Genomic DNA, 20816 nt, shown 5'->3' with positions numbered 1-20816 from the left:
TTCGTACCTTTTTATGTTGTGGACATGTAAGTGTTGTTTTCTCACAAATTAATAAGCACATAAATTTTCCTTAGCTCCGATTTCAGGAACGTTGATCTTATTAGTTTCTGTGAACAGCATCAGGGCGGGTAGTTTGACCAATAGTTGCTGTCCCTTGTTACATTATTACTTAAAACATTACAGAGGAAGAAAAATATTTAGAAAATGCTGCCAAAATTTTAACGTTTAACGTCTTTTTACTCGGAATAATTGGAATCCATCCCTGCTTCCTTTCAGAATCAGGCCGTATATATCAGATTACTAGTAGTCTGCGTTTTTCTTCTCTTATGTTGGTGCATGCACGTGCATGTGCACACATCTCGGACACACGCATTTGTGTGTGAAGGGAAAATGTTCATACATTTGACAGTGTGTGTGATCAGCGGAAGGGAGCCAGTTCTCAGGCCACATAAACCTTAGTGTTTTTCTAATGTTTAAACTGTTCCTGTATTGTTTGAGTTCTTTTAATCAATTAATTGCCTCTCTTTTGGAATAATTGCAGGCAGCTGAAAGGAAGGGTTTTTTACATTCTTGTTTCTTTCCTAGAAGGAAGTATTTAAGTTGAAGTAATTTTATGTCTTTGAACAGCCACAGGCTGAACTTGAGTTTGACGTGAATGTGAAATGAGAGATGTATTTTTAGATTACCAACACACTATTCCCAAAATCTCTTTGATTAGGGGAAAACGGCAGAGTAAGACTTTAACTTGTAAACACATTATTCATAGTTTAGCCCTGATCAGTTATTTCCTTTCTTTGATTAACACACCTGCTGAACCTTTGCTGGATGCCAGATTTAATGTTGCTTTACCAAAAAAAAAAAAAAAATAGAGAATACAAATTTTTTTTTTGTACATATTTTTCTGTATGATTGATATGTAAGCTACTTTCAAAACAGTCGTGATCCTGTGTGTTGATGCTAGAAGCCAGTATTTGGTAACATGGTGATCCTTTCTGCCATAAAGAGACTTAACTCTCTGTCTACCTCTATTTCTCTCTATCGCTATCAAAAAATAGCAAGTGGTGGGACGTAATTAAAATTTTCAATTGAGGTAATTCCATTGTCTGTAATTAATTAATCACATTTTAATTGAAAACCCCTCTTTGTTACCAAATGGTTGAATTGAGCTATTATATGTAGTAAAAAGCTGATGTTAACATTTATTGTGTTGATATTTTTAATGTGTTAAATTCTGCGTAATTAATTAGTCGGAGTTGGCGTGTTAAAGAGGATTACCCTTAAATCAGAAATTCTCCACCACAGTAGTATGGATAATGACCTGTTCTTATTTAAACATTTGTTGTGCCTTCATCATCACCTTTAATGATTTAGTGGGCTAGTACTTCTACTAAGACAAAGAGCTTCCCCAGGTATTCTTCATTGTTTGTTTTCACAATATTATAATTGAAGTTACCACACACCCAGTACTGAACTCTTATTCTGCAAATATTGTCAAATCTAATTTGTTTCTGTTGTTTAATACATATTTGTTTGTTTTATTTTCTGTTCATATTTAACATAAACTACTAAACTCTGTAGCACACACTTTGAACTTGTGTTGCTAGAATGAACAGCATCTTAATGATATATATATATATATATTTATTTTATTTTATTTTTTTTACTATTTTTTGGGATGTGCTGCTTGGTGGAAGATTGTTTCTGCACGTGATTAAACTATCCGAACCTAAAGGGGAAAAGAGATCCAGGGTGGGAGTCTGCTCTGTAAGAATAATAATCCACAGCTGCTTTTGCTCTGCACCTGCTTCCTGTGTTAAAGTTGAATGGGTTTAATTCTGCTCTACACCCAGCTTATTAACCAACATCAGGAGCATGCTGTACTGTCCTTCTGCCAAATCATTTTAGCCAGGTGTTTTTCTGTCTTGGCTTCCATCTCCTCAACCAAAAAGGATTGAAATACATTTTCTCTTGTTCTAGTGATTTGTTCCAGAATTTAATGAGCAGCACTTTTTTTTCTTAAAAATGTCAATGTTATAATTGCTAATTTAATAGATGGTGGTGATGATCCGGTTTTTCATTTTACCCTTAAAATCAAATCTGAACTAAAATGTATTACTTTCAATTATGTTTGTCAGGTTGTTGCTTATTTGTAATATTCACTATATTCAAAGAAAAAATGTTTTTAATAATTTTTACTAGGAAAAATAATTTTACTTTTCAAATCCAGCAGTTTAAAAAAACCTTAGCTATTGCTGCAGTTATATTTCCATTTATTGATCATTTCTCCAGTGAGGTTTTCTGTCTGGTACGTTAATGGTTCTTTGTTCCTTCCCTTCATCTCTAACGACTTAGACAAAGGGTTTCAAAAGGTATACTTCATTGTTGATTTTCACTATAACTGAAGTTGCCACACACCCAGAAGGACACAACTTACTTATGCTGTTGTTTATTAATAAAACGTTAACAATATAATTTTTTCTCTTTGTTTATCAGCTGACAGACACGCAGTCGGAGAGCAGCTACTACAGTCCTCAGAAAGTCAAGTCCAGAGAGGTTCTGTGTATGGAGCAAGAGGGAATCACTATTGAGGTACGAGTGTCAACCTTTCTGGTTTGCTAACAAGTTGAACTTTCTTTTGGATCTTTGTTTGTTTGAGCATTGGAGCTAAATCTGCATTTCCTGTAATAAAACAATGGCCAACAGATGGTACCTATCATTCCTGCCTGTAGCCATTTAGATTATGTAACTCCCAACTCTGAGTTTCTTTAAGATAACTGACCATATTTATTAGATTTATAAAGTCATACATTTCCATTTACATACTTTCTTTTATTTGTTTTTGGTGTATATTTTGGTAGTATTTAAATTAGTTATCATTTCATGTGTTTTTTTGTATGTTACAAATGTTTATATTTATATTTGCTAATATTTAACTCTTTGGATGGGAGTAGCTTGTCAAATAATCAATTTCCCCTTGAGGATCAAAGTGTATTCTGATCTGATTTTTCATGCCCTTGACAAAGCAATAAAAAACTGTTTTTCTTTTACTATTAGTTATAGAAAACAAGTACAGTTATATACAATTTTTGCTAATATTGATATCTGACATTAATGTTGTGACTGATGACTGATATTCACAGATAATGTATATAATGTATACATTCCCTACCCTTAAACACTGTGGGGGGAAAAACAATCAAACTGCTGACATTTCTTCTCTGCTTCAGTTAAATGTCGGCTCTTACCATCAACCCAGTTTAACTTATTGGACTGATATGATTTAAATACAGAAACTGTGTCTTTGAGCCATCCAGAACTGATCCAGTGTTTCAGATGTGGCACAACAATGGTCTTAAATCTGCTAATGATGTACACAGATGGCATATTCTCCTCATTTGAACAGCTCCCAACAGCATCCCAAATCAGCAGCTTTATAATTTTTTTCAGGCCTGGACTAAGTCAGAAAATTGTTTCCTCATTTTTCTAGTCGTCCCCCCTGAAACAACTGTAAACATGTTACTCTCTACGGATTCTGTCATTAAAGGATCCATCTCTGTCGGATTATATAGATTATATGACTACATAGGATTATATGGCTGCTCTCCTCATCCTCGCTGTGTACTGTTAGGAAAGTTTAGGAGGAAAGCTTCAACATTCATCTCACTGATACATCTCACTGATGCTGCTGTGTCTCTGGTTCATGCAAGTTGATTGAATGCAAAGTTCTATTGGGGATACTCTTTTCTAATGCCAGGCTGGCAACAATCTTTTGTTCTGATAGTGATGTATGTGGCAGATGTAACATGTTTCTGGTGAATCATGTACACATGTTTTGGCTTTGTGGGACTCAGGGTTTCACATAAAGGTGATGTGAAGTTGTGTTTGTGCTGCTCTGCTGTTTGCATTTTGAGTTATTGTGTAAAAGAAAAATGGTTCTATAAATAAAGTTGGGGGGGAAAATTACATCAGTTGATACCGATGTTATTGCCAATACATTGTGCATCCATAATTGTAATGATTATTTTTAATGTTGGTAATAATCGGTTAATCTTTTTTTGATACTCCAAACCCTTAGTTTTAAATGTTTAACTGTTTTCCATGTCACTTATCTGCAGCCTGCAGTGTACTAATTAATGTCTGACTAGTACCCAAGTCTGATCATTTCCGTCTTTCCCAGCAAGACCTGTGTTTTAGTCTTATTTATCTGGACAGATTTGAGAGAAGTTTTAGCTTTACGGTTTCTTCCAGATATGAAAATTCAGAGATTTTCAATGTCTGTCATTTATAGTTCTGTTGAATGAAGGGGTGAGTATTCTTGGACAGAATATGAAAGTGTTGAAAAGTAACTGGGTACCTGAAGTGAAACCTGTGATATGTGATGGTGGGAGCAATAAGCCAAGACATTATTATATCTTAGATGTTTGCCAGGTGGATGAAAATGACATTCACCAAAGGAATACAGAATCTGACTCTTGCACTACCTAACATTGCAAAATTAAATGTTTCCACCAAAAAAAAACATCTAGTCACTTAGCTGGACTCAACAGTTGAAACGCAAAATTCCAGATTTCACACATTTTATATTTAATGTATTAAAAAAAACAAAATGTTTTTGTGCAACTAAACATTAAATGTTTTTGCAAAGTTAAGTGCTTAAGTAATTTAAAAAATGTTTCCTAAAATTATACTGCTTGCATATCTGTAATGAAAATACAAAATCTAAACAGTCTCGTTCAGACTGTTCTACTTTTTACCACTGTGGACTAAATCTTGGGTGGTGAGATAACTGTAAGAATTGGTTGTGAGGTTAAGTTGGTGGTCTGTGGTTTTTGTTACAGGCAAGTCGATTTGCCACTCTAGAAATCGAAAATGATTAGACAAATATCAAATGTTGTCTTAGGAGAACATCTTGAAGATTATTGGCCATTTGCATTCCATCCCGTTTTTAATGTCTTACTCTAATAATAAGGCCATTAACGCCTCCAACTGGCTTCTCACTAATTGCTGAGCTCATATCACTGTCTGATCTGACTGAGGTTTTACCATTTTACAGTTTTACCATTTTAAGAAATCAGTCTTGCATCTCCCATCACACCGTGTGACTCAGGTCACTACCAAGATTTTTAGAATATTGATCTTGTACACTGTGACCAGTGAAATTTTTGAACTGCACAGTGTGCAGTTTTAAGGTCATAGCTGACTTGTTTTACACAAAGTTAGTTTGATGCTAAAGCTGGTATGTCTTATAACGAGTCATTTACCAGACATGTTGGCTTTCCCTCTGAGTGGGAGTGGAGTGTAGTACTGAACAACCTTTGTCAGAACACATTTTGAATGAGGTTTTAGAAAGCTCCTATAATGTTTTGTCAAAATTTTACCTAAAACACATATAAGTTTACCATTTTTATCTAAAACAGTAAATAAATGGCACTTAAAACTAAGTCTAAATATTTAATAAATATACATATTGCTTCTTCTGTAAATCTTTGCATATACAGAAACTTGCTCAAGTGCTAGCCAGCCAGGCTAATGAAAGCGTACTACCTCTCTGTTATAATATCACTCATTTATAATGTGGTTGGTCATATGTTTTCTTTTAGTTCCAGATAACTGTGTGGAGAGAGAACAGTGTTGATCTAAACTTTTCAACTCATTCAATCAATGTTCCTTTATTACTATTAATGTTTAAATAGAGAACATTTCAGAAAACTCTGGAACCCTTTTCTGGTTATATTTTCAGGTACTCATGATGGGGGAACCCTTCTTCAACTGTCAGATTGGCTTTGTTGGCTGTCGGGCACTGTGTCTGAAAGGCATCATGGGAGTTCGAGACTTTGAAGAAAATTTGAACAGGCGTGAAGAGGTAAAAAGGAACCTAACAGATCTTTTTATGAAGAAACCTTTAAGAACAATTGAAGCCAAAAATATAACCAAATTATTCTCTCTATTTTCAAAGGAGATTGACGCATGTTTGATATAATTTAGTAGTTTTATTATTAGAACAAAATGTGCCATTTCTTATTTGTAATAATGGTATTGTCATGTATATCTGTACTGACTTACAGATAAATAATTGTTGCTTTTATTTTACGTACTTGCTGTATTTGTTGTGTACATTCAAACACTTAATTTAGGTTTAAACATATGTTCAGTTTTATTGTGTTATAAATTTGCTTCATTTTACAATCAATAAAAATAATTAAACAAATTTTTTTTTCACAAAAGCTTGTTTGATGTTTTCTTCTTCTCCGTGAAGGACGCAGTGTTCTTCAGCTGTGGGGACAACCTAAAAAGTAAAGGGATGACTTACCTTACCAACTCTCTGTTTGACTACCGCAGTCCAGAGAATAATGGAGTAAAAGCCGAGTTCATCCTAGACTCTGCTAATCACAAGGTAAGTAGAACATGCCTCTGGTAAATAGAATGACAAAATGCAGAAGTAGATGATATCATCCAGATAACTGCATTTTGTTGGTATTTGATTTTGACAGTGATATAGATATTTGAAATTTTAACATGAAGCTATGTTAAGCTTTATAATTGATTATGTCCTATTTAAAGTATAGTTCTAGTTTCATTTATTCATAGTTTTTACCTCGAATCTTATAATAAACTTCAATTTATTATTTTACCACTCTCACCCAGCTGGCTGTAATGCTGCAGCTACTCAAGTATTAGTGTTAACTCCATTGTTCCTGATAATCCACTGCTCCCTTGATCACTCCTGCCAGCATAAGTGTTGACTCTTCTTTGAAATGTTCTTGACCCTCAATAAAGCCGGTGTTTGGATGTCTGTCCATCCTCCCATCCATCCCCTCTCTGTTTATAAATGGACGTTTAAGACTAACACAAAGGTTCTGGTGTTAAATCAACATCAGAGATTTTGAAACCAGGCTGACTTTGATCCAAAAGCATGCCACATCCATTAGAAATCCCCTAATAAATATTAATCATTAACCTGTCTCTCTGATAAGGTTCTCCTGAAAAAAGCTGCTTAAAGAAATTTTGGGTAAACGTTAGGTGGGTTGTTGAAGGGAAGGACTGAGAGTTGGTTTAATCCTTTCAGTGATTCATGTGGAAGGAAAACTTACCTCCTGACCTTCCAACTAATGAGCTATAACAGTAGGCTTTTAGACAAACAAACTTTCAAACAGGAGTTTAAAAATCTAGAAACATTAATAAACAGCTTTTTCTTCTTAATTTTTTGTATTTATTGTAAACTATTTAAATACATTTAAAAAAGGCTGTTACCCAGTGCTGCCAACCTTTTCTGACTGAATTCAAACTGAAATTACCCGTTGAGCTTTACTTTATCATTCATTTGTAATGTTTCACAGTGTAGATACATTTGTGTTTGAGTGATTTTCCCCCCCCACTCTTCTTTATGTCTGTTAAACTGCAGACTGACACTTGCCTAAGAAAAACAAAAATACGTTATTTTTTTAATTAATCAATTTCTTGTTTGCTGTAAGTTATAAATATTTTAGAGATTTTTCTATTTACATTAAATTGACCTCTTAGTGGTCAATCGAAATTTGCAGTTTTTTCAGCTGTGAAACATTTACACAGTTTACTTGCTCTTATAGTGTTTTTTCTGTTAAGTCTTAACTGTAAGGTTCTGTGTTTTTATTGGGCTATTAAAAAACCCCAACAACAAACAAAAAGCAAATGTCCAACTAAGTAGTTCTGCCACTCAATAGCTTTTTATCTGTGATATGACCCTCACTACCATATCTCCCTTGACCCCAGTCATTGCCACTCTTAAAGGCTATCAGTGCGTTTGCTGCCTTGTTGCCATGTTTACCGAACTCTGCTTTTGTCTGATAGGAGAGCTACACAGAGATAGCAGGCATGCAGCGCTTTGGGGCTTTCTATATGGATTATCTCTACACAATGGAGAACAGCAGCTCCAAAGGTATTGTTTCATTTCTTCTTCCTCACACAGTTTGTTTGGTTACCTTGTCACCTCCTCTTTCTTTCTCTCTTGCTCTTCCCTCCTTCCCCCTTTCTTTCTCTCACTCCTTTTCTCTTTTCTTCTCCCTGTCAACCTGGCCCACTCAAGACTTGAAGAAAAAGCTCTCCTTGTTTCATTCACAGCCACCTGGTCCTTGACCCTCCCTGTCCTCACTCTCACCCCAAACTTACCTGCGGGGCAACTGTCAGAAGTGTTTAGTCTACGCTGACACATATTTGAGTTTCTCTCTCCTTATTGCTTGTTGAAACAATGTTTCCCCCTCTTTCGCTTTACCTGTAAGCTGTTGAGAAAGTGAATTGGCCCCACTTGCCTAATTAGGTGTCACTCTTCCTGGCAGAAGTCTTAAGATGGGCAAGGTCCCTCATTCTTTAGCAGCAGCAGCACTTGAGATTGTTTATCCAAATCCAAGAGATCTGAAGATCCCATTAAGAGATAAACTGTTCTTAAATTGGAAATGTTATTCTTGGACCTCTTTGCTCATTTGCCTTTTTTCAGTTCTGGTGGGAAAGATTAATTTTGTGCTCTTCTGCTAAAGAAATGAATTCTACACTACCTTGTTGTCTTTTATCTTATTTAGTGGCATTAGTCCAGAACAATATCCTTACCTTTGTTTTAAGGTGATAATGAATGAGTAGAGGAATAACTCTTGCCTTCTTGAGCATGCCTCTAATCCTATATTAACCCCCAAAATGACTCAACTCTGCATTCCCACTGGAGTGCAGAGTGACAAACAAAATACTTAGGTCAGTTAAATACACCTTAGAATAATTACTGCAGATTAAATTTATTTTTAATCTTGAGGAACAAGGACGCTTTCAGATGTCTAAATCAGTGCTAATTTCGGCCTCCTCATCATTACATTGACCATTCTAACTATGGCCATCTGGTTAATATTAGGCGTAATCCACTGTAGCCCTATCTTACTGGGGGGGTGAGGGAAAGTGGCAATGCCTGTCGCCTTTTATAAATTTCAAAAATCTGTGAGTTACAACCCTCCCTCTCAAGCCAATTCCACCAAAAAAAACAAAAAAAAACAACAAAACTTAAAGGTCACAGTGTTTAGCTCTGAGCTCAGCGTATTGCTGGAATGTAATGGGAATAAAGCAAGTTTTGACCCTTTGTCCTCTTCCTCCCTCTCTGCCATTCTTCCACCCCCATCTTTTATTTTTAATTTCTCTGTGTTTTTTTTTTTTTTTATTGCTGGGGAGCTTAGTCTTTTAAGTGGACTTCTGGTACATGGGCCTGCGATGAATGAAGGGACAGCTGTGTGAGAGAACAGGACATTTGGAATATTCATCACTTTGGTTGTTCATGGCTATGTGTTTTGCTGCCTGCTGCTGAGTTCCACCACAGCTATCTTTGTAGTGCTATTCCAGGGAATAGAGGAGGATGTAATACTGCAAATATTAATATGAAAAACAAATCTTTTATTCTGTCCACAAAAAAGTTCACATTTGGGGCTGAAAGAAGATACCATCAGTATTTTAAGCCATCCTATTATGTTTTTGTAGGTTCACAGGACTTTTCTGGGCTACATCCAGAGGAGTTGCCACCTGCAGTTCAAGAGACCTCCATGAAGAGGCTGGTGGTCGGACCTCTTGACATCCGGCTACACAGTAGTGCAGTCCACCGCATCCTCAAGATGATCACCTGTGCCATGGATCATGAATATGAGCCTTATTGCAAACCACAGCAAGGTCAGAATTCACTCTTGAACATGTGACCAAGCCTCACGCACTCATGTTTCATTCTCCAGATCCTGTATTTTACCCTCACCATAAGGTGTAGCAGTTATACGTTCTAATGTCTTCATCACATTGCTATCTACTTACACAAGCTGTTCCTCAGCACACAGCTGTGCATAAAAGTAGCAACTTTTAAAGCCTTTTGAGGAAGTTTGAAGCCAAACCCATTCTCTTAGTGATCATTCCTAGATACTTGTAGAGGTATGAGCATTCCCTGGGTGGTTGTGAAAGAGAGATGAGTGTGCTTCTGTGTTTAATAGTTGAAGCACTAACGTTGTGAAAGACTTGGAAATAAGTTTTACCCTGGTTTAAACGACTTCACCTTTGGAAACAAAATATGACAGGTAATGATTCAATCAGAAGTGTTGTCCTTTGGTCAGTATTGATACTTTTCATGCATATATATTCTCCTGTCTCTACTGCAGGGGCAGGTATGAAAAGATTCCCAGGTGGAGTTATAGAATTAATTTATTAAAGGCAGTCCCAAAACATAACACACAACATGTGTATTGTCTTACAGTCTCATTTATACTATTTTGTGGCAATGTACTCATGCTAATTTTGTAGCTAATTTCAGATTTTTGGTCTTTGCAAATCTTTAACCTGTTGATATTAATTTGATCAGACTGCAGTTTTACTCTATGAATTATAAGAAGAAATAACAGCAATGAAAATATTATTTCTAGCCTTTTTGCTGAGTAGTCATATACTTACAGCACAAGGCAACGTCATGCAGTTGTGTGAAAGAGAAGTCGCTGTAAAACGAAGGTAAAGTAGTTACAAAGTTTAGGATTTTAAATTGGCTTTTACCGTGTTTAATCTGGCTAGCAATCCAAATAACATCCTTCTCAATCTCTGAAAATTTCAAAAACCTGCAAGCATTTCTAAATCCAGTATGTTGTGTGACAAAGAGAGTTTGGAAACTTAAAAAGTTAAACCACAGCAACCTTTAGTTCAGCTATGTCAGTTTTCTTTGAAATAACTTCTTTACCTCTTTGCTTTGTTGTGCTTTGTTTGAAAAACATTGCAGATACTGAAAATGGCTCTGATTGAGTCTTCTTCACTTATCCGGACCTGGTCAGAGCTTTTTGTGGCTCATTCTCTGATCAGAAAAACATGTTTTAAGTTTCTGGGTGTTATTTAGTCCCAGGATCGAAGTACAGATTTCAAGTGAGTAAGGGATTTTTCTAAACTATGCGCAATTGTGTGTATCTTAACATGCACAGTTACTCTTTTTCAAGTGTATTACAGTGAGTTCTGTTCTGAATGGTTAACGACTATTTGTCTTCATTACCACTTTCTTGTGTCCAAGTTAAATTAATTATCTAATTGTGCATTGAGGATATCTAGTTGAACCCTGCCACTCGATTCTTTTTAGACAGAGCAGTGCTAGTCTAATTTGAATCATACTCCAGGTTGGCCAGAGACCAACAACTATTAGATTAGGTTCTGGGACCACCATGGAGGTGGGAGCCAAGCCCATCAGAACCCTAACAGAACTAAAAGAAGCCAGAGTCCCAGAACAAGAGCCAAGACCGCAACAGAAGTCTACCTCAGGCATAAGACATGGTATTCCTCATTAAAGGTGGGCAGGTTTGACTTTACTGCTGCCTTTTCTGGGGGGTTGTAATTATTGATTTTATAAAGCTGTTCATGAACATAGCTACTGAAAAGCACACTAAAGCTAGTGCCAAAATGCTTCAAGTAAATCAGTTGTGATTTATTTGATGGTTACTTTTTTTCTGGAAACCTGATTATGTAGTTCATGTAGCAGGCATAGTGGAATGACGCAGAATTCCTGAAATTGATTTACTTGCCAAACTGTTTATATGAAATCCAAATGAACTCCTTACGGGATTTCTTACTTTATTAAACCACTAATTACTCATGGCAGCATTCATTCTAAAATTATACTCTGACACTTGCAATTTAACATCAGTATATCTCCAATATCTAAAAGTAAATAATCTAAGGTAAACGTGAGTATTTGTGTCTGAATACCTCTGCAGAAGCTATTGAGGCGTCCCATGGTCCAGCTACTCCAGAGGAGATCTCCCGTCTAGAGGAATTCATACCGACCAGACTCACTTCTGTCACTTTGCTCCAAGTCTCTGTTACCGTCTCCATGGCAGAGTTCAACCTTCTTCACACACTAATTCCTGTCATCTTGGGATATAAGGTAGCTCCTCAACATCTTGTTTTGCTCCACTCAGCAGCCGTCTGCCTTCATTCTTGCTGCACATTTCTTTAACATATTTAAAAGCGTCTTTAAGTGCCATAAAGGATTGCGTGGTGAAAATCTCTAACAGATGCCAAGTGAGACTTTTGGCTTCATCCAACAGAGTCTGACACTCCTTTTGATCCAAATGTGGTTAATAAATGTTATATTATGTATATTTTAAACTCCTTATACAGAAATCAATTAGTAAATGTTTACATTTTGACAACTTGCATTATATTTTGTGATATATATTGAATTAGAAACCAATTACAGATAGATTACAAAGCCTGGCAAATATTTGAAAACTATGAAAAGCAGTCATATTTTATAAACCCCAACACATCCAGCATCATTGTAATGTTATCATTGTCAATAACGTGAGCTGTGTGGTTTGGAATGGAAGTCATGTTTTCTTTCTAAACTTTAATAAGATTCAAATTACAATTTTCTTACCTGGATTTAGTCGATTAGTCGCAAGCTTCTGATCCGCCAAGTTAATTGACGCTTGCTTGTATTTCTGTGACGGTGATGACATCACAAGAAAAGGGTGGGTTTTTTTTAGGTTTGCTTTAAAAAAAATAAAAAAAAAGTAATACAAAATAAACCATATGTAAAGTGAAGGTGTTTTTGATTAGTTTTAGTTGAGCAAAATTTTATTCTTATAATTGCTGACCATGGGTGATGAACTCCAAGTCTTGCCATCACTCTGATCTTTAGCTCTCTTCAAAGTTCCCAGTCTTGACTTTGACTTTGCCTCAAACTTAAATTTCAATACCCCTCCCAGTTAGAAATATGTTAATAAAATTAAAATATTAGGGGAAGCCGAAAGCCTCCAGGGATATGAATCATTTTGGGCTTAACTGGTGATAAATTGTCATATCCTGAGGAAAGATGGCTCAAAAATGTTGAGCATCACGGAAGTCTACAGCATCTTTCATGCTTGTATTGGATTTATAGACTACACTTTATTCACATTTTAATCCATGTTTATCTTCCCTTTTTTGTAAAACTACTGATTAGAAATCAGATTGAAGTAGTTAAACTGTCACTGCTTTATCAGACTGAATCTAAAGTAGAAACATTTTAGTATTATTGTCAACTCTGAAGTGTATTAATGTGAGAATGGGCTAGAATAGAAATGCAAGGATTATGTAATCTTTGTTTAAATCCTTTTTTCCCCTGTTCAGGTTGCACCAAGACCAGTCTCTGTGCCAGTGCTCCAGCCACTGCACTCAATACCGTCCGTGCGGTTTCAGGTTGAAAGGGTGAATTTTGACCACTCTGTTCCAATGTATGGTCCAGAGCTGGTCAGTACTGTCAGTAGCCTTAGCCAGCCCCCAGACAACCTGCTCCACCACTGCTACTCACATCTCTACCTCAAGGTGAGCAGGAGAATACTGGCTATGAATTTTACTTGTAGCTCTTCAACTAAAACATTCTAGGGAGTTCTTTGGCTTTAAAATATAATTTACATTAAATGCGCAGGATAAAGCATATTTTATAAAAATATATATTTTATCCCCTGTTGATTTTGTAAATTTTTTTCTTTTATTGTGGGGAGAAACAATATCAACCAAAAAACCAGAAAATGCAGTACATGATTTGTATGTGATGAACTGAAATATGATATTTTGGAAAAACATGGCTTAGAAATTGCTGCAGAAGCTTTTATCGTTAAGCAGAGCACTAGGATATTTCTGTAGTTTGTCAACAGGTCTGCCAAACTCTGAGTAGGGATTTTTATCCAATCCTGCACTTTGTTGAAATTATGTGCTCAATATGTGATCAATTACGTGCTCATGTTACACTCATCGTTCAGTCTATTAACTGCAGAAGTTCCTGTTCTTACCTCACCAGGCGGATCAAGCGCACCCAGTTAACATGACCTAACAAGTCTCCACTGCTAAGTCTTCCGAAAAATGTGTGGAGGGAGCTAAAGTTTTCTGTTGCTAATAAACTAGAAGGATTTCAGTGGTTTTGTGAAGTAGTATGTGCAAACCAGCTGAAAAACTACAGAAAATGTCTTGGTGCTGCAGTTTCAAATAAATAATTTTCCACAATGTTCTGCTAAAGGATCAAATAGATATTTTACTCAGCGATGTGCAAATCAGATTTTAATGTAGGATGTAATTTTCTCTTCTGTATTTTTGTTTGATATTCTAACTATTGTAAATTTATTTTTGTTTTAACAGAACAATCTCAGTACATGCTGCTGTTTTGTTTTGAAGACAAACGAAACCTTTAGAAAATGGCTTCTTAGGCCTTTATGTGCAGCATTGCAGTACTGTGGTGCCTTTTTTCATGTCTGCTGTACTGTATTTTTGAAGTTTTCATACAAATAAAGCATAACAGTAGGTATAAACTTTTTATGTTAAGTTAATATAAAATCCCTGCAGAACAAAGTAATACACATACACTAGTCAGTGTAATGGCCACTTAATCTTTTTATAAAACTAACCAGACCTGAACTAATTTGTGTTGGATCAGTCTTCCAGGGTTTTGTCTAGGAGTGTTTTTAAAAGCAGGATGTTTACTAGATGTCTTACTGCTCGTTCTTATCAAAGGGTCACTGGAGGGTTAACAGTCAACTGGTCAGTGGCTAAGGATTTTTGTGACCAATCAGCATCTGTGTCAGCGTTCTAACTGCCTCTGGATTTTGGCAGTGAGATCATGACAGGGTGGAGGTCACTCTGGCCGCAATTCACCTTAATTTATGTTTTATTGATGCTTTTTGTGAGTGCCATGGTGTCTGTTTTGAGGGTAGCGTTTAGCTCTTCTCACGTTTCGAAGATTATTGGCAAGAGCTCAAAAATGCGTAATAACTTAACAAGGCTATAAAAGAAAACTGTCATTATTTCTATTTTCTGATAAACTGTAAAATCGCATAGTGATCTTGTGACAAAAAACCTTAAGTTCTTTGTCTTTCATGCAGTTTATGTGGCTGATGCCACCACTGTAGCAAATACATGACTGTATGTTCTGCTCTAAGAGGGGTGTGCTGTTTCAGATCAAGAAGATAAGATAAATGTACATAACTTGCTTAATAGTGCTGTGATGTATTTCCATGGGATATAAAAAAGAGAACTAAAACAAATATTGTAAAACTGCACAGATTTTATTTGGAAGGTGTTATTACTCTGGGATTTATTTTTTTGTGGGACTTTTCTCTAAATATGCATTTTGTCTAATGTATGGGGGTATTGTAGCTGAAGTGCCCAGAAGGAGGCCATGATGTCTTGGCTAAGCCTGAAATTGACATTTTTAAATCACGGTATGTTAATAATAGGATAACATTTCTTGGGGACCTTTTCAGAATTTTTCAAATTAAGCATGAGTCAGTATGAGATAGAAAAACCACACAAATATTATGAACATATCTTCTGTTATGGATGACCTTCTGGATACAATAATTAGGTTGAGCTGTTCAGCAGCATGTTTTCCCTCTCAGTCCATCTCATCTTTAATCTCCTCTGTCTCATTGCAGGTTTTTGGGTTCCAGGCAGGCTTAACATGCCAGGACCGCATGGGAAGCTTCCTGCCTCTCATCTCCATCATCCCTTCTTTCAGCACAGCAATCTATGGAAAGCTCATACAGTTGCCTGCTTATTGGTGAGTGTATAAACTTTTGTTTGGTAGAAATTTCTGTAAAAGTACAGTAGATGAGCCACACTTTTAACGTTACTTTGAATTCACAAATAAACAGTACCAACCTTGGCAACAGGTAATTTTGAGTGCGGCAAAAGTCAGTTTAAAAAAAGGAAAGATGTATCTTTTCATTTTGTATATGTGAATAAAGGGGAAAATACAAAGATGAGAATAAAATGAATCTTGACTCTTAAAATGTATTAAACCAGTTTTTAACTTGTATTACCTTCTTTTATGATGATCTCAATTTAATGGGCTTGAGTTGGTATTGCTTAAGAGAGACTGTTTAGGTTGTTTGTTTTAGATTACAGCTTTGTAATGAAAAAAAAAACATTACAAAGCTGCAAGTTAAGCAGCTTTGTAATGTTTTTTTTAAAATCTATATGGAGCAAAAAAAAAAAAAAGGACTTGCCATTATTCACTCTGTCACCAATCTCAGTAACCTACTGTACTTGGGGAAAATCCCACACAAGCTCACCCTGTGCCCTCTCTCTCACACCTTGCAGTCAGAGTGCCTGTTAAGGCAGGAAGCTTGTGCCAGAGCACCACCTTGGGAATCTATTTCCCTCATTAGTTCAAATTTAAACACGTGAAGACCTGCAGATGGTTTTGACTTTCTTGACTTCTTCTCCAGACAAATAACGTATCTGCTGCAGAGTGGTTGCTTTGCTGGGAAGGTAACCAGTTTGAGCTGGTGCTTTGACAGAACCTGAATGTCTGTTCTCTCTGCTACTGTGAAAATCTATTTGAAGTCTGTCTGCTCTTTGCTCAGAACTCCATTCTCTTCCCCAGATTCACAGCCTTCCTTAAGTAGTTGATTCAGAAGCTTTATGCAACAATTACCTGTTACCTTTTATTTTTATTTTAAAAGAACAATAGAAACATTAGTTTTGATGAAATAAGATTATTTTATAAATATACTTTCAGTGGGTCTAAGGCTCACAGAGTGTGGTGGTGAACTATATGAAGTGTAGTTTAGCTATCCAAACCATTCTTTGTGAGTTTGACATTTTTCTCAACTTTTTGTCAATTAACTTGACCTTGATGTTTAATATTTTGGAGAAATATTGAAATATGGTTCTATCGACGATTTGTTCAGGTTTTTTTTCTTTTTCAGTATTTGCCCTTCAGGCAATAATTGGGGCAGTTTGCTGTGTTACGCTAAATAGTCTTAACTCAGAAACTTAGCCTCTGTCATTTCAGTCAATGTGACTCGTATTTGACCCCCTCCTGCCTTAAAAAGGAAACAGCTTGCCAGACATTCTACCTCTTGTATTATCTGTCACTAAAGTCAAAATCTCATAAACACAGCTTCCCAGTTTGCTCCTGGAAGAAAGGTGATAGGCAGGTTTTAAAGAGTTCAGGGATATACTAGATGACAGCAACATGCCTCATGGACTTTGGTCCATGCTGACATGATTTTGTCAGCTCTACATCCATGACGCAAATCTCAATTTCCACTAAATTGTACTTTTCACTCTGATCGATGAAAAGTACGGTGACTCTAAAGGCCATTAGAGTTCAGTGAACAAATTTTCATTTTCCAGAGACCAGTTTGGAATGATTTGAACTTTGTGACTTGGCATTATCCTCCTGGAAATAACAAATCTGGCTCAAGATCTTGTGCTACGAAAATTTACAACACACCATTACAACACCAGTAATGTAAGGCAAGATGGATCCAAACATTTTATGTTCTTTATGTCACTTTTGGATTGAAGACACTATCATACACCTGCTTCAACAATGCAACTTAAGAAGAATATGTGAAAGAAACACTTAAAAAATTATCAAGCCCATCAAAACTTTAGGTTGAGAGTAGATGGTTCCATAAATTATTTGACTTTGTCTAGGAGGTTCTGAAGCAGCCCACCAGTTTTTTTTGTTTGTTTTTTTTTAAGTTTGTGTGGTGGTGTTTCTCTAAAGTCCCATGTTAGAGAAACACCAGCTGTAACAGGATGTCTACCTTTCAGAAAGTTCCACTTTTGCCTTATCAGTTCACTCCAAATTTACCCCAAAGTCTTTGGGAAAACAAAGTTGTTTTATGGCAAATTTGAGATGGGCCTTTGTGTTTTTTTTGGTCAGTAAAGGTTTTCGCCACTGAACTTTCTCATTGTATGACATTCTTGTCCAGTCTCTTTTGTATTGTTGGACCATGCACTCTAAACATAAAGATGGCAAGTAACTACAGTGCAACTACAGTGCTTTACATGTTGCTCTGGGTTCTTTTGGGGCCTTCAGTTTAAACTGTTGATGTACTCATGTAGTAATTTTGGTAAGCTGGCAAATCCTGTTTTACCTTGGGCAGGTAATACTCCTACCCAAGAATATTTTGCAGTGAACCTCAGACCAACATTTAAATGTTGGTTATGACGCTTCTATAGTAAATTTAGCAAATATCGCAAATTATTACTCATGTAGTAAATCCGTCTGCTTGCATGATTGTGAGTCTGTATGTTGTTTGTTATACAGACAGTAATGGTTTACTGATAAATTGTCCAACTATTATACTGTGCCAGTTTGTACAAATTCACAGTGCTGATGTGTATGAACACCCGACCTTGTGGATAATTCTGTTAAACCTTTTAGTCTATATAAATTCCACACCTACTTCTTCACTCCTGTTCCCCTCATGAGAAAATATGGAATAAGGGGAGGCAGCGTACGTTAGAAGTGCCACCTGCATTGATTTCCCTAAAACTTAGCCTCACTCTCACTCAAACACATGAGTGCATACGCATGCACACTTGCACTCACACCATATAATATTCCTTATTCAGGGCCACCTGACGGCAACAACATATGGAGGCTGGCTGTGGCCCACCAACCAACCAACTAACCAGCAGCAGCTTGGTGTGGTTCGTCGCGTTGCAGGCCATAATTCAAGCCTCCGCCAGCTTTTATGTGGCATTTTTAGCAGCCCCTATTAGTTGCACAGCTATTTCTGAGGAGATCATTTTTTTAAAGCATGAAAGCATGTGGTATTACAGGTGCATGTTATACAGCGTCTGAAAGAGGACTTAGTTTTAGACTGGTAGCATAGAAAAGAATGTTGGTTTTCCCTTGATATCTCATTATTGGTCGTAGTCTATTACTCTGTCCCAGTTAAATTCCATTTTTAGCACTAGCTGTAAGATTTCTTCACTTTTTATTTGAAGTTTAGAAGTGCCTTACTATGTCTGGCCCAGTGGTCTAGACTCTCGATTAGCTTGTGTTGTGATTTATGAAGTCTGCTTGAGGTATCTGAGGCATGAGGCTTCTGGTGTGATTGTAATGCCTCATTACTCCTGTTCATAGTTACTCATAGCAAGCTGCTCCTGGTCTATGTCTCCAACTACAGCTGGATGACAAGTGTTTTTTGTGTACTTGAAAATAGAGCCAAGTTAAATTTAGAAAAAAGTACATGAGCAGGATGCATTCATAAGAACATTGATTGTGGCTTTGACATTTGTGAACTAGCCAAATTTGCAGGCAATATCCTTAAATAACAGAATTTGGATAAGAAAAACTGTGCAGTAGATGGTGCATTGTAAAAAAAAAAAAGATGCTTTGAGCACATTATGGAATATTAACAAGGATTTTTACTTTCTACTCAATTGTTGGATCAGCACATACTTCGAAGCAACATTTGCCAGTATGATCTGAAATATGTTTTAGTAAAGATAGTTATAGCAGTGTTTGTGTATAAACAGGTGTGTACTTAGTTGGAATATGGCATATGATGTAATTATGTTCCACGTTTTACTCAAAGCCATTTCATGTAAAGAATTGTGAGCTGCAAAGTATTTTTTTTTTGTTCCACAGTCTATAAAATATTTTGGCCTACTTTGCAGAAAGGAGTTTTTTTCTCTTTTGCGTCTGGTGTTGGACAGTTTTATTTGGTTTTATGGCTGGAGGAAATCAATGGATGTATTGAGCCGTGTTATTTTAAGTAAATGGCTTGAGAAAAAGCAAATCTTCTGTCCTCAGTGATTGGCATTCCTGCTATAATAAGCCATATGCCTTTCTTAGAACATTCAATCACATCAAGAGTTGAAAAGTAACGTTAGCAGTGCAACAGAAGTGCTATTCCTTCACTTTTTTTTTGTGATATATTTTAGCCTCAGTCAGCTTGGGTTTTAATTTGTCCCAGAGATGTAAATTTTATGCTGTAATGCCAGGAGGCAGCGTTAATCCAATCCAAGAACATCTCCTAAATTTTAACTTGACCATTTAATAGATTTTGTCATGTACATTAAGAGTACCATGGCACATATAAGAGCAGCTGGAGATGTTTTTAGTTTACTGAAAGACTCCCATTAATTCCTGAATTAGTCATTTGAGGACCTGACACTGGACGGAAGGATAACAGTGGGAAGTAGGGAAGGATGGATTATCAGCTCTCTGTGGATTATTATCTCCTGTGGTGTGCATTCCATTTTCCTTTCCTCTCCACCTGCCTTCAGTGATATTCCCATTTCTTCCAAAAAGGAAGAGAATGAAAATTAAATCTGAGCTGCAGAAATCATTCATATCTTAAAATCTGAACTTTATCTACACAAAGTGGGGAAAAGCTTGTTCTGTTAACTTTAATTTCTTCTATCCTAGTTTTCCTCCACAGCTGGACTTGTTGAACAGAGGTAGAAAGCTGAATGTCCAGTAATCCGCTGGCCTTCTGATTCGTCTTTCTTTAACGCCTGATGAACCGCATCATTGTCATTTTCTTGCCTTGTGGCCTGCAGCTGTCTGAGGCACTTGATTAAAACATTTCTTTTAGTAATCCCTACGTAATAAAGCTGTCTCTGGAGAGAGAGAGCAAGAAAGGGTGAGAGAGCGAGTGTATGCTTGTGTGCATGTGTGTACATTTTGGGTCAGGGTGCTCCAGATGTCTAGATAAGGGGGGTGCAAGTGTGCAAGAGTAAAAGAAGACAAGTTTTTCTTGCGAAGAGTTTTTGCTCACGTAAGATTGGGAAAGTCAAATATTGAGGATCATTGACTTTGAGGAGCTGCAAAGCTCTACGCTGTGGTTGCAAATGCAGTCTTGGACCCTTAACTCGTTTCCAGATTGAACCCAGATAGTTTTGCCATGCTGGATATCAGTGGAGATTCCAGTTAAGATACAGTAGCGTCATAATTGCTTAATTGTCCCAGTAGAGCAAGCATAAGAAATGAGCTAAAGTGTAGTACCTAGATAAAAAAATGTCCAACAGTGAGGGTTTGTTGTGTTTTTAGCTTGTCATATAGCAAATCA

General features: G+C 36.5%; 1 protein-coding gene across 5 annotated transcripts in view; it reads left to right on the top strand.

The window, feature by feature from the left end:
- Positions 1 to 20816, top strand: part of vps13b (vacuolar protein sorting 13 homolog B) — a 312384-nt gene that overhangs the window by 31462 nt on the left and 260106 nt on the right. For all 5 annotated transcript variants that reach the window (XM_008432898.3, XM_008432900.3, XM_081617077.1 and 2 more), the window contains exons 9-16: positions 2494 to 2589; positions 5741 to 5863; positions 6257 to 6394; positions 7828 to 7915; positions 9487 to 9672; positions 11730 to 11899; positions 13129 to 13323; positions 15426 to 15550. In XM_008432898.3, coding sequence (XP_008431120.2) covers positions 2494 to 2589; positions 5741 to 5863; positions 6257 to 6394; positions 7828 to 7915; positions 9487 to 9672; positions 11730 to 11899; positions 13129 to 13323; positions 15426 to 15550 — 1121 coding nt within the window. The remainder of the gene's footprint in view (positions 1 to 2493; positions 2590 to 5740; positions 5864 to 6256; positions 6395 to 7827; positions 7916 to 9486; positions 9673 to 11729; positions 11900 to 13128; positions 13324 to 15425; positions 15551 to 20816) is intronic.

Source organism: Poecilia reticulata, chromosome 16 (genome assembly GCF_904066995.2).
Source record: "Poecilia reticulata chromosome 16, P_reticulata-male-v2, whole genome shotgun sequence".
Classification (NCBI taxonomy): Eukaryota; Metazoa; Chordata; class Actinopteri; order Cyprinodontiformes; family Poeciliidae; genus Poecilia; species Poecilia reticulata.
This window is presented reverse-complemented; position numbering and strand designations above follow the sequence as displayed.